Consider the following 14,704-nt stretch of genomic DNA (forward strand, 5'->3'; position numbering starts at 1 on the left):
ATTACCATCCCCAGTTTATTGCATTTCTGTAACCATCCAGCTGAGGTCACAGCTGTTTAAGGGACTTGTTATTATATAAAAGACAGCTGAAATCAGTGAGTCTGTTGCTTCTGTGTTTTAGACACACACTATTAGACACACAAATGCACTTTGCTCACTGTAAAAGGTTTGCTGTCTGTACCTAAAATCTGTATGACTCCTACAATGAGCAACTATTGTTCCCTGTATGTGCTGAAGAGAGAAAGAGAGGATTTTTGCATTCAGGAGACATTTGAGAGGTAACTTTGTGGCTGTGTTGTGTCAAACAGCATATTGCAGCCAAAAAGTGTTTGCATACACTGTCTTGCTACAAAAAGTTAATGAACAGTAAGTTCATTGTGTATTGTGCTGCGTTTAAACTGAGCACAAAGTGAAACCGAAAGAAAAGATAATGGAATTTCCCCAGAATCTTGCCAGCTCTTTTGTCTTCTCAGAAGACCTCAGCGTTTCTTCATCTACACTGAAAGTTTTCATCTCTTAAAGAGTCCCAAAACTGGTACGGGAAAGGTGCCAGGTTGGATTTAAAGCTCTGTGTTCTGTGTTTACTCTGTTGCCCTAAAGAGCTCTAAAGAGACTTTAGTCAGGTTTTAAGTCGTCCACTCCGAATCATAACTCAAGACACTCACATAACTCAGCAGCCACCTGTGGCCTAAGTAACACAGATAATCTAAAACAGAGAGAAAGCTCACAGAGAAACTGTGCTGTGATAGGCAGTACCTTCACTTCCATAGTTCACACGGACTTCCCCTTCATGCTCTGTAACATTTTTTCTTTACCTTCACTTTCACAGAGAAGCTGCTTTTCGTTTTAATCGTTTAATTTTCACGAACAGCAAAGATTTACTGCGATGGAAACCTAAAGACTTCATCTTATACCGCTGAGGGTAAGACTCTTGAATCAGTTCTGCATGATGTTTGTTTATAGGATCTGATACAGAAGGTGTTCGCAGCATCGATGCAGTTATTAAATTGTTGCTAATGCAGCTGCAGACATTAGTGAAGAAAAGAGTTTTTTAGAGAAGTAAATGAAGCAGTGGTTTGTAACAAGAAACAATACTTACTTGTATCTAAATCCAGCCAGTTACTCAAAAACTTTGAAGTTACAATCGTTACAGTTGACTAAAGGAAAGTTAGACAAAGGCTGAAGCAGCTTCAAAGCAGGCAAGGCCCAAAGCTGCCCTCACGTTTGATCATTTGTCTCCACAAACTCGATATTATTTAACAATCCAGAAAAAATCAGAATAATATATGACAGTTTTTACTGTTTTAATGATCTTTATTGATAATTCAGTGAAATAATTGTCACACATTTTTCATTGGAGTGGTACTGTGTGAAATTCTTTGGTGATTAGGACTTAGGCTGATATGTAGGCACGGCAGCCATCTATAATTTCTATATGAACTCTGCATAATATACAAAACAAACACTAGGGCCATGTTCCAGAGGGCACGTTTAACAAACTCTAACTTTAAATTCTGAACTGATTATAAATTAACTACATTTTGACTTCCTCAAGAAAAAGTTCCTTTTAAATGTTGTTATATCTTTACAATAGCATGGAGCTTGTGAGGGAAATACATATTTTCAAGCCTTGATCTACATTTAAAAAATGTTAACATTTTATTTTATTTCCTCGTGTGCTCTAACGTTTGTGCCACATCTGCCCTAAATTAACACTAATGATAATTATTTTAATTTTCTCTCATGGTTACTACATCAGTATGTACAACCTCTTTAAGCAAAAGTCACATTTTAATGCTGAAATCCACATATTGTTGTTTTCCATGAATTTTAAAGTATACTGTTTTACGTTAGAATCCAAATTATAGTTGTTTACTTACAGAATAGCTGGTTTTAGTGGTTGGATAATATTTATGAATAATATCAGTGAAGTAAAGCGTGTCAGCTCAAATGTGGGTGTAAAATCGTGAATTTAGTTTGTTATTTGTTTGATAATAAAGAATATAAGTTTTAGTTTTAGTTTTTTTTTGACAGATCTCTAAAATATCTCTGTTCTAATATATTTGTTAAGCACTGTAAGCAAACCACCAGGTTATTCCTTTAAATACTTTTTTCTTTCATTATAAAAAAAACAATTAAACAAAAAACAAAAAGCAAGTCAATTTTTTACCCTGAATCATAAACATTTAACTTTTTATCCACATGAACCAGGTTTCCTGCTGCTCACTTACATTTTTTTTTCAGATGTTCTCCTGCTGTTTTAGATCATACAGCTCATCTCCTTACAAATCTCAGTGAGACGGTCTTCAGTTCAGGAAAGTCTTCATTCTGCCATATAAAATGACTTCAGGAGGAAATTCTTTGACAGCTGCAGTGTTGCTGGTAAAATATTTTGTAACCCCGTCAACATTTTCTGACTCACATCTGCATCACTGTGTGAATTACATGCTAGAATTTCCTCCTGTACTGTCTATTTTTCATTTAAATTGATGCTGTCATCACTATCTTCCTTCTTCACTCATCAGCTCTCATTTTCAGGTTGTTGCACATTTCATTTCATATCTTTCTTCTTTTCCACCTCCTGCTGCTCTCTGTTAGTCGAGCCATTCTCAGTTTGAAGCCTAGTTCTACTTTTAAATGTATTCTTTGTTCTTCTTCTTTGTTTTCAGATAATCATGATGAAAGTCTTCAGTGTCCTCACTCAATCATGTCCTTCAACAATGTATCAAGCACAAGGCCTGTGCTGTTCAAAGTGTCCTGCAGGTAAGAGCCAGCTGAATGTTAGAGGCTGATTTCCCTCCTGCTCTTTACTGTCTCTCTATATGTGAAAGTTCAACTTCATACCTTTATAACTCTAAATGTTTCACAGTTTAGATGAGTAACAGCGACATGTATTGAAAATAGTCTGCTTTTTTCTATTATAACAGGAAATCGAGTCAAGACAGATTGCACAGAGACTGCACACACTTCCTGTGTGGCCTGCGAGGATGGAACCCACATGGATAAGCCCAGTGGACTCAAACAATGCACTCACTGCACAATCTGTGACCTAAGTAGGTTTTTATTCATATTTCTTATTTATGAAACTAGTGAAGCTGTTACTGCCGTATAAGAATTAAAAGTGTTAGATAGACAGACAGACAGAACATTTTATTTTATTTCCTCGTGCTCTTTAGGTTCCTCCGGGAAATTCAGTAAAGATTGTTATAAGGGTCCTATTGCTTTGATTTGACATTCTTACCCTCTACGATATGATGTTGCCTACAGATAATATACCGTACTTTAGATTTACATCAAAGTAAAAGGAAGCATCAATTTCATTGATGTTTTCTATAAATATTTTTTTCTGAATTAAAATGTTCAATTGTTCAATCTGACAATTATTACAAACTTTTAATATATCAGTAATTTTAAAATAATTGATTAAATGTTGATCACTGTTATAGTGTCTAATTTTAAGCAGGAAAAACACCATAAGTCACTTTTGATGAATGACATCATAATATCACCACAGCAGTGACCTCTCTGCCTCGTTCTTTCCCAATCCCTAGCATCCTGTCTAACATGCGTCCTCTCTACGTGCTCACAGATTTAAATGTGAAGAAAAAGAGGGCATGCACAACAACATCAGATACAATTTGTGAACCACGGGATGGATTCTACTGTGTTGACTATGACGGTGTTCACTGTGTGGAAGCACAAGAACACAAACCCTGTAACCCAGGAGAATACATCAGCCAAGCAGGTTGTATTCTTGTGCTTACGTGTAAATAAACTGGATGGAATAATATTTCTGTTGCATACTTGCAGTGGTTTCTCAATATGGTGTTATTACTTTGTAGTAAAGCTGCTCTCCATCACTCCACCACATGAATGAACTCAGAAAGATCAAATTTAGAAACTGAAACAAGGAAATGTTTTTAGATGTATTTTAAACTGGTTGTCATTAGACACATATAATTACTCTGATGTCACAGTCACTCACTGATCCTTCATGATGTACATGCTGAAAATGGTGCATATTCGTGTTGATGCAGGAACAGCCTTCAGAGACACTGAGTGCTCTGTGTGCAGCTATGGGACATTTTCAGATGGAACTTTAAAGTTTTGCCGGCCACACAGACCGTAAGTGAAGCTTCACAGCAGATACAGACACGTCTGATTTCCTCCAGCACCAGTGATTGTGGCACATCTGTACATTTTCCTGTAAAGTGTCTCTCTGTCCTTCCAGATGTGAGTCACTAAACCTTAAGCTGATAAGACCAGGAAATGCTACAACTGATGCTCAGTGTGAAGAACAAGATGAGAATGTGGTTCTTTCTTGGATCATCACTGGCTGCCTGTTACTGATTTTATTAATTGTGATACTTATAGCTTTGTGTCTCTGTAGAAAGGAGATTGGATGTCTAAAACGAGGTGAGAGTAACAGAACAATGAAAATCTTATCATGATCTATATAGAAAATAATATTTTTACACTAATTTTTAAATTGTTTTTCTTTTTGCAAAGGCGAAAAAATAATTGTACACCTAATCAACTTGAGGAAGGTATGTTTGAATATCACAGGAGTGTGGACTGTAACGGATGGCAACACCTGATTTATCAAAGTAATTATGTCTTCGTTTTTTTGTTTTTTACTAAGAATGAAGAAAAAGAAACAGAAATAGAACTGAAAATACTGAATGAGAAACCAGGTAAGATGGCCATGAGTTATCCACTCAAACCTGCACTGCCTGATGTCTCTGCAAACGTACAAGAGGTTTGCTATTTAACTGAATATCTTTCTCTCCTCAGTGTGAAACTATATGAAGATTAACAGAAGAGACCCCACCTGCTTGATCCACCTAGTCGCAGTTTTTTCCTCCAGTAGTCAACCACCAGCTCTTTTTGTCTTGCTGACATTAAGGAGGTGATTTTTACCCGACCACTCCACAAAGTTCCCCGACAGCTCCCTAGACTCCGACTCCTGCTCACCCTTAACCCGCCCATTCACTATATGACATCAGAGAACTTCTGCAGGTGGCATGATTCACTGTTGCACTGAAAATCTGAGGTGTACAAAGTGAACATGAATGGAGACTGGACCGTCCCTGTGGTGCCCAAGTATTACTAACCACCACATCACACATTGTGCCTAACATCAATAGAAACTGAGGCCTCTCTGATAATGGATGGCGCAATGTAGAGGAATAAAAGTACTGTATAAAGCAGCAGTAAATGGAAAAGGCTGCATTTATACATGTCAGCTAGGAAAGCTTCTAGTCCTCTTCAGTCTGTTCAGTGGTGTGAAAGCAGAAAGTAAAAACATACTCAAGTATCATACCAAAAACATACCAAAGAAAGGCAAATAAATGATATTTTATTGGGTCAAAGTATATTTCAGTGTGGATGATAGAAAATGGATAGGTTTTTTCCAGATAACAGCTAAAATCAGATGAAGGTGATATAGTGCATTAGTAACAGGAGCTTCATCCCATACATTTGAATTCATGTGCACTGTTTCGGTGTGATGCTGCTGTGACTGAGTTTTTTGAGTGACAGCAAAAGATCATACCACAATCTAAAGAAGCTGAAGAAAAGACTTTTTTAATATTTTATTTATGTAATTCTGCGCAATAAAAGTTCATTTTTATATTATACAGTTTATTTCCTCTTATTTTGGAGCACAAAGCTGATTCATGTCATTCACAATACAGCTAAAGTCACATCAGTTTAAGGAACTTGTTATTACATTAAAAAAGCAATCAGTGTGTGTAATGTTTCTGTACGTCATGGAGTTACATTTAGGCACACAAGCTTTCCATTATGGGCTGATCACTGTTCAGAAATGAATAGTAAGGTTTATTAGTAGTAAGGTAATAGTAAGGTGTATTCTGCCATTAGAGATGTTTACACTGAGCAAAACAAAGTGAAACTGAAAGACAAGAGTTCAGAATTACGCAACCCGACAGACTTCTGTTTTTCTTCATCTATACTAAATGTTTTCATTTCTAAGAGTACCAATATATATGAGAAAAGCATCTGTTTGCTCTGTGAAGAGATTTTAAAGAGTTAAAGCTCATTTAAAGTTCATTAAGACTCTCAGAATTAGTCTGCTCCAGCTCATCATAGTGTATGACAGCCACTTTTACCTCACAGAGGTCATATAAAAATGAAAGTACAGTAGGAAAATATGGAGGTCTACGAGTCCCATAATGAATTAAATAAACATATCCTTAAACATTCAATCAAATGTGGCGTTAATCAATTACAATTGGACCCAAAATTTTCAATTGCCCATAGATGTGAATGTGAGTGTGAATAATTGTTTGGGTCATGAAACAAGCAGCTTGCCCAAGGTGTACCTTGCCTCTGGCACTATTACCCACCGACCGCTCCCAACTCGACACTCCTCCATAAGAAACCGGCCATATAATGTCATGACGGACTGCGCGTTTGTTCTCTTCTGCATGTTCTGCGCACTTTCGCTTTCTCCCTGAAGCTTAGCCGTTGTTTTTGAAAGCTTAATTTTCAAGAAACGGCAGATGTTTACTTTCCAGTGCGTCTTGAACTATTCAGCCTACGGTGCGCTGTGACGGAGACTCTCCGAACTTCGTCTTATACCGCTGACGGTAAGTTCCTTAGATCACTTCTACAGAATGTTTGGTTACAGGCTGTTAAACGAAGCAGCTATTCGGCTGTTTGTAATGCGGCTGCGGACCATAGTGGAGAAAGCAGGTCCGTAGAAAGTGAACGGTGAATAAAACAGTAACCAAAGTCCTGTTCAAGCAATGCTTTGTAACAAGAAACAATACAGACTTTTATCTAAACCAAACTGATCTCTGCAAAAACTTTGTCGGATATAATTATTAGATTTAATAGTTTGGTATTGATGACCAAGGGGAAGTTAATTGCACTGTGTCTTCGTGGATCTAGAGAAAGTATATGATGGGTGCCAAGAGAAGAGAAGTATGTGTACTGAGAGTAGGGAGAAAGTGGAAGCGAGCCTGGAGAGGTGGGGGTATTCTCTGGAGACAGAATATGTGCGAGAATGACAGGTGAGGAAGGTGGGAAAGTGAGCATAGAGATAGTGAAGGTAGATGAGTTTAATTACCTGGAGTCAAATATCCATAGCAATGTACAGTGTACAAGAAAAGTGATGAAGTCGGTGCAGGCAGGTTGGAGATGAGTGTTAGGGGGATTTGTGACAGAAAGATAATAGCAAATGATTCAGATTCACCTAACTTCATTCGTCCCATGGATGCTGTTGAGAGTGAGAGTGATAAGAAGGTATACAAAATGGTAGTGAGACCCGCTATAATGTATGGTTTGGAGATGGTGGTACTGACAAAATGACAGGAGACTGAGCTGGAGAGTTGAAGATGTTAATATTGTTATTAGGAGGGAGGAAAGAGTACATCAGAGGGTCCGCTTTGAAAGACAAAGTTAGAGAGGCAGAGCTGAGGATATTTGCAAAGGAGAGAAACTAGATGTACTGAACAAAGGATGTCGAATATAAAGCTGCCAGGGAGGAGGAGAAGAGGCAGACCTCAGAGAAGATTCATGGATGTAGCAGGAGGACATGCGGAGGGTTGGTGTGTCAGAGGAGGAGGCAAGGGACTGGAAAGGGAGCAGCTGAAAGAGGGCGGCGACTTTAATATGCTAGCTGTAATAAAGTCAAGATCATTCCTTTGAACAATTTTCCATAAAACTGTAGTTCTTCAGTGGTCTCTGCATATTATATGAGTCAAACAACAGGGCCCTGTTCTGAAATGATGAAATCTGAGATGACTAACTCTGAGTTTTGACTTCCTTAAGAGTTGATTAAAATTAGTTCAATTAAGTGAGCTGATTCAAGCACATCTGTATGTAATGAGTGAAAGCTTTCCGTCATCAGGCAAATAAAGAGCTGAGCCCTCACTTTAATCTCATGGACCAAGAAAGTTGAATGCTTATGGTAAATGCTTTCATGCAGAGGAACTTGCTGACAACCTGACAGCTGCCTATCAGTGTTGGAAAGATGTATCCTATAGATTTTGTAGTGAATCCACAATATACGGTCGTCACTGTCTCTGTTCTTACAGGCTGTACACCTTAAACAAGCTGCAGGTGCAACAGCAAGTGAAGACTTTGTCAAAGAACATCTGCAGGTAGGTTCCTGCCGTAAACCCGCTTCCTGTAATACGGACCAGGGAACCAGAAACAACAATTTTATTTTATGTCCTCTTGTTCTTTATGCTACAACTTTACTTTATGCTCACTCACCCCAATATGTTGTTCCTTTAAATATTTTTTTTCTTTAACCTCCTAGGACCTGGCATCCACATATGTGAACATCACATTTTGGGTTGTCTAGACCACAATACTAAATGTTGCTCTACAAGGGCCTGATATCCACTGATATCCACTGATATCCACTGATATCCACTGACATTTGTTTTTAAAATTAAAAACAAATGTCCTCATATGTGCATATGAGGCCCTTGTAGGGCAAAACCAGGTAAAAAGATAATTCTTTGTTTTTACATCCATCGGGTCCCATTCAGCCCAAATAGCAAAGAGAAATTAAAAATGCATGCCATGAAAGAGATCAGGTCTTAGGAGGTTAATTATGATAAACAAACAACAAGATACTACTTTTTAACCTGTACCGTAAGGTTTTAATATCCGCATGAACCAGGTTTCCTGCTGCTCACTTACATATTTTTTTTCAGATGTTCTCCTGCTGTTTTAGATCATACAGCTCATCTCCTTGCAAATCTCAGTGAGACGGTCTTCAGTTCAGGAAAGTCTTCATTCTGCTGTATAAAATGACTTCAGGAGGAAATTCTTTGACAGCTGCAGTGTTGCTGGTAAAATATTTTTCATACAAACTTACAAAAAGCTTCTTTTTTTTTAATGTAACTAATTCATACTTAATATTTTTCCTTGTCTGCAACTATTTAACCCACTCAGTATTTTCTGAATCACTTCTGCATGTGTTTAATTCACCTTGTGAATTACATGATGTAATTTCCCATACTGTCTACTTTTCCTTTAAATTGATATCATAATCCTCACTATCTTCCTTCTTCACTCATCGGCTCTCATTTTCAGGTTGTTGTGCATTTCATTTCATATCTTTCTTCTTTTCCACCTCCTGCTCCTCTCTGTTAGTTCTCAGTTTGAAGCGTGCTTCTACTTTTAAATGTATTCCTTTTTCTTTGTTTTCAGTTAATCATGATGAAAGTCTTCAGTGTCCTCACTCTCTCGTGTTCTTCAACAATGTATCAAGCACAAGACCTATGCTGTCAAAAGTGTCCTGCAGGTAAGATCCAGCTGAATGTTAGAGGCTGATTTTACTTTGGTTATTAAACATGGAGTCCTGCTCTTTACTGTCTCTCTGTATGTAAAAGTTCAACTTCATACCTTTATAACTCTAAAGATTTCACAGTTTATATGAGTAAAAACAATATGCATTGAAAATAGTCTGCCGTTCTTTTATTATAACAGGAAATCGAGTCAAGACAGATTGCACAGAGACTGCACACACTTCCTGTGTGGCCTGCGAGGGTGGAACCCACATGGATAAGCCCAGTGGACTCAAACAATGCACTCACTGCACAATCTGTGACCTAAGTAGGTTTTTATTTATGAAACTAGGGAAGTTGTTACTGCATGTTCTGCTGTTAATGTGATGTAAGAATTAATACAGTTAAAGATGGTTTGACATTGATTTACAACATGTATGACTGCATGTAAATGAATGTGACAAACTGGCGACATGTTTAACACACTAACTGATTAAGTAATTATGCCTCAAGATATTCCACATGAACTCATGATCAGCTCTCACGCTCTGCGATATGATGTTGCCTCCACTTAACCTTTAGATTTCCACCTAAATAAAATGAAGCATCATTTCATTAACGTTTTCTATAAATGTATTATTTTAATTAATATGTCAAATCATTCAATCTGTCAATTATTACAAAATTTTAGTAAATCAATCAAAATAATCTTAAGTAACTTTTGATGAATGACATCATAATGTCACTACAGCAGTGACCCCTCTGGCTCATTCTTCACCAATCCCTAGCATCCTCTTCTCTCACACCATCTCTCCATCTCTTTCTTCACCACATCCATGAATCTTGTCTATGCTCTTCTTTTCCTCCTCCTACCTGAAACCTCCATCTTCAACATCCTATGTCCAGTGTATATTCCCTATCCCTCCCTGCACGTGTAGAAACCATCGCGGCCTTGTCTCTCTAAGATGTGTCCTCTCTACATGCTCACAGGTTTTGGTCTGAAGGAGAACAGGACATGCACATCAACATTAGATACAGTTTGTAAACCAGAGGATGGATTCTACTGTGTTGACGTCGCAGCTGGTAGCTGCATGGCAGCACACAAACACAGGCAATGTCAACCAGGAGAATACATCAGCCAAACAGGTTGGTTTCTTATGCTTGTAGTGTAAATAACCTGGATGAAATAATCTGTTTGTTACTTGCAGTGGTTTCTGAATGAGGTGTTATTAACTTTATAGTAAAGTTTAGAAGGATCATATTTGTATTTTTAAATTTTTTTAAATCAGAATCAAAGGTGGAGTCACCTGGCACGTGTAATTACTCCGATGTCACAGTCACTCACTGATCCTACGTGATGTACATGCTGAAAATGGTGTAAACATCATGTTTGTGCAGGAACAGCCTTCAGAGACACTGAGTGCTCTGACTGCAGCAATGGGACATTTTCAGATGGGACTTTAAAGTTTTGCCGGCCACACAGACCGTAAGTGAAGCTTTACAGCAGATACAGACACGTCTGATTTGTTCCAGCAGCAGTGATTGTGGCACATCTGTACATTTTCCTGTAAAGTGTCTCTCTGTCCTTCCAGATGTGAATCCCTAAACCTTAAGCTGATAAGACCAGGAAATGCTACAACTGATGCTCAGTGTGAAGAACAAGATCAGGATAATGTGGTCCCAATCATCATTGGCTGCTTGTTGACGATTTTAGTTATTGGCATAGTTATAGTTATAGTTATTTATGTCAAAAGAAAGACTCTGTGTCCAAAAAGAGGTGAGAATAACAGAGAACAATGAGAATGGTATACTCACTGATAATATATATAATATATATGATAATATATATAATATATATTATCAGTGAGATAATATATTTAATATATATATTATATATATAATATATATATATATTATATATATATTATATAATATATATATAATATAATAATATATAATATAATATTTTACACTAATTTCTTTCCGCCTGCAGACGTGCTGTAACTCCAGTTGGATGCTGAGACATCGTGTTTGCAGTGAACAGAAAACTAGAAACTTCCCTGATTCACTGCTGTCCGAATTATTACCTGGAAACTGGACGTTATCTGAAGACAAAAGAATAGAAGATTCATAATCTTTACTGCATCATGATGAACAAATGGATGCTATCACAGGAAGAGTTTAGAGTATCTTCTAAACCTTTCCAGTGTTTTTCTAAAGAATTTCTTTTTTTTTAAAAAGAATTTTATTTTAAAAGTTTTGAACTTTAAAAAGTATAATGATGATGCTAACTTATAATTCAATTGAAATTGTATGTCACAATAATTTATGTAGTATATTATTAATATATACTATAATAATATGGTATAGTAAAGTATATAAGGTCTCAAAGTCCCGGCGGGTCTTTCTGCATCAGAAAATTTTTATTTTATTTTTTGGATTTTTTTATGTGGTTTTTAATGGACTGTTGGATAAGTACACATGTTTTTTTTATGGAGATTTTCATCCCAGATTAGTAACCTCAGTTTCAACAAAGTCAGGACACTGTGTAAAATGTGCATTTGACAATAAAGAATGCAGTGATTTTCACATCTTATAAACCCAAATTGTATTCACAGTAAAATGCAGAACATATATCAAGTACTTAAACTAAGGTGTTTATCATTTAATGAAAAATACTAGCTCATTTTGAATTTTATACCAGCACATCTCCAAAAAGTTGGGAAGGGGGGAAACAAAAGGCTGACAAGCTGAGTAGCTAGAATCCGATATCAGACAAGAATGGGACAATATTCCTCTCCCAAAGGTCCAGCAGCTGGTCTCCTCAGTTCCCAAATCTTTATGGACTGTTGTTTAAAGAAGATCAGCTGAGAGTTCTTGATTATATTAGAAGATCTCTGCTCATACTGAGAAACTGAGACTGCAGGCTCATGTGTTGAGACTTGTCAATCACGGGGTAGCCACTCCTCTTAAGAATACCATATGTTTGTCTCTACAGTATCCAACATGGTTGACCACAAATATGAAATATTTATTTAATGCAATGAAACCATGATCCAATTTTAAAACTGATTACTGAGGTTATAGTATAACTGAGCAGTAAGGTCATTTTCCCAAAGGTTTCTGTACAATTTGATTTCATTGTGCAACCAAAGTATCCCCCTGCTGGCCATTGTAAGGAATGCATATTTAAGACACTGCATTAGGCTTGACTTTTAAGAGACACTGAGCCCACTCAGTCGTTTTTATCCACTTAAATGGTGTGTGCATGGCTGATTTTACCTCTGGTGGGCCACGTTTTCATGGTATAAAGTTACGGTCCAAATAGTCCTGCAGACTCCAGTGTTTGTTTTGTCATCTCACAGATTATGTGACCTTATACAGCAAATAGTCAAAGGAGCTTGCAAAGAAAAGCGTCTGGACTTCTTTAAGTTGCTTGAAGACGTTTCACCTCTCATCCGAGAAGCTTCTTCAGTTCTGCAAATAGGAAAACTTTGTCTTTATCCACTGACTGTGACATATACTTTTGCTGATGCTAGCACACCTGCAAATTATTATTAAAACTGGAAAATAATAATGAAAATATCTGCTCGTCTGCCACTTTATTGGCCTGATCATTTCAGTCACATGACAGCGACTCAGTTCATTTAGACATGGTGAAGACGACCTGCTGAAGTTCAAACTTCAGAAGTTCAATACTTTAATTAAATTTATGCACATATTACAATCTCTCGTTGGGAGACAACATTAGTGCAACAACATCTTGAATAGGTTGAATAAGAAACCAAACGAAATAGGAAAAAAACAAAAAAAACAAAAAACAAAAAGCACATATATACATATACATAAATATATGAAGGCCATTTTTATGACATAAAACAGTTTCCTTTCTGCGATCACTTTAACATACATGTGGCTTACTTAGTACACCAAAAACACAATCATTAAAAGGATAGAGATTGAGTCCCATTGTCGCATATCAAAGCAGCCTCTTTACATGAATCCCTCAGTAATTCTAAAGATGACAAAAAAGATTTTAATTCAATTTTCAATACAGTTATGGAAGGTCTTTTACTTTGCCATTTGCATTTGTGTATGTGGTATTTGCCCATAATTATCACCACCTTGTGTAGCATGGACAGTTCCTTAGATGGATCACCATTATTATATAAAACTTGTGTTCGAGTCAGTGGGGTCATCCCATCTATTCTTATACTCAACCAGTCTACTAGATCTTGCCAAAAGTCAGTTGTTACTGAGCAGGAAAAAAACAAATGATCAATACTTTCCACATTTTGTGAACAAAATCCACATGGCTCTACCTCAAACCCAAACCTTTTTTTAAGCATTTCAGCTGCTGGGTAATATCCATTAATTATTTTAAATTGCATTTCTTTGACTTTGGGGGGGATGGGCCATTTTAAAAAGTGCGTATATTTGTTCGTTATTTTAACATTACTCCCTTTTAGTTTTGTGTTACTGTTAAAGTTGTGAAATAATTTGTTTTTAAATATCTTGTTCATGGTTTTATTATTACAGTTTTTATCCGTCAAAGGAATCTGGTTTAGATGTAAAGAAGGTAGACTAATTTGTGCCTTAGAGTAATACAAATAACCTTGAATCAAACTCAACAGAGGTAAAGGGATTGCCTTACAAACCTTGTCATATTCTCTAAGGGAACACTGAATGTTAAACTTAGCATTAAAAACACCCACTGAGAGAAACTGACCCCTTTCATCAAGTAAGTCTGTTATAAAGATTATGTTTTTTTCAAACCACTCTTTAATAAACAATGACTTCTTATTAATTGTTCTGTTATTCCACAAGGTGGAGCAATGTGGTGAAAAGTTATGGGCAAACACCATCTTCCAATACAAGACCTGCTTATGATATTCTGACAGTTTCACAGGCAACTTCAATATATCAAAATCACATTTCAGGAGAAAATCCAACCCTCCCACCTTTTTGAAAATATTTTTTGGGATATGGAACCATATGGAGTCAGGTTTCAAGAGGAAGGCTTTTATCCAGTTTATTTTAAATACTCCAACCATTGATTGAAAATCAATTGACTTTATACCACCTTTAGCGTAATCTTTGACAAGTTGTGATTTTTTAATGTAATGTGTTTTATTGCGCCAAATGAATTGATAGATTATAGAGTTAATCTTTTTAATACTTTTCGGGGTAATGTATAGTGAGTATGCTGGATAAACCATCTTTGAGACGCCCTCTGATTTGGATAATAGATTGCGTCCAAAAATTGTAATATCTCTCGTCAACCAATGATTTAGTGTTTTGGACATGCCATCAATTTTGTCTTTTAGGTTTTTTGATTCTCTAGTGTTGATGTCTTTGTTTAAATAGATGCCTAGATACTTAACTTCATTTTTCACTGGAATCGTCCTCATGCTATTTTCCAAACAATCATAAAG

The 14,704-nt window shown here is 36.6% G+C and overlaps 2 protein-coding genes across 4 annotated transcripts; both read left to right on the forward strand.

Annotated features, from left to right (window-relative positions):
• Positions 1–492: 492 nt before the first annotated feature.
• On the forward strand, positions 493–5,637 carry LOC146556909 (tumor necrosis factor receptor superfamily member 5-like). 2 transcript variants are annotated; one of them, XM_085249256.1, is made up of 11 exons: positions 493–535; positions 830–922; positions 2,245–2,382; positions 2,670–2,763; positions 2,928–3,053; positions 3,590–3,745; positions 4,038–4,125; positions 4,232–4,416; positions 4,510–4,547; positions 4,643–4,694; positions 4,795–5,637. In XM_085249256.1, exons 3-11 carry the CDS (start codon positions 2,341–2,343, stop codon positions 4,797–4,799), a joined length of 786 nt encoding a protein of 261 aa, XP_085105382.1. In that variant the 5' UTR covers positions 493–535; positions 830–922; positions 2,245–2,340; the 3' UTR covers positions 4,800–5,637. The 2 variants fall into 2 exon arrangements, with proteins under 2 accessions (XP_085105382.1, XP_085105381.1); XM_085249255.1 differs by lacking the exon at positions 493–535 and having other exon boundaries at positions 557–922.
• Positions 5,638–6,397: 760 nt separating this feature from the next.
• On the forward strand, positions 6,398–12,819 carry LOC146556910 (tumor necrosis factor receptor superfamily member 5-like). 2 transcript variants are annotated; one of them, XM_085250580.1, is made up of 9 exons: positions 6,399–6,611; positions 8,064–8,129; positions 8,694–8,831; positions 9,193–9,286; positions 9,472–9,597; positions 10,260–10,415; positions 10,668–10,755; positions 10,862–11,046; positions 11,263–12,819. In XM_085250580.1, exons 3-9 carry the CDS (start codon positions 8,790–8,792, stop codon positions 11,271–11,273), a joined length of 702 nt encoding a protein of 233 aa, XP_085106706.1. In that variant the 5' UTR covers positions 6,399–6,611; positions 8,064–8,129; positions 8,694–8,789; the 3' UTR covers positions 11,274–12,819. The 2 variants fall into 2 exon arrangements, with proteins under 2 accessions (XP_085106705.1, XP_085106706.1); XM_085250579.1 differs by lacking the exon at positions 11,263–12,819 and having other exon boundaries at positions 6,398–6,611; positions 10,862–11,073.
• Positions 12,820–14,704: the final 1,885 nt, after the last annotated feature.

Source organism: Mchenga conophoros, linkage group LG16 (genome assembly GCF_057382185.1).
Source record: "Mchenga conophoros isolate Kocher_MC1m ecotype Shallow Benthic linkage group LG16, M_conophoros_male_GT1.1, whole genome shotgun sequence".
Taxonomy (NCBI): Eukaryota; Metazoa; Chordata; class Actinopteri; order Cichliformes; family Cichlidae; genus Mchenga; species Mchenga conophoros.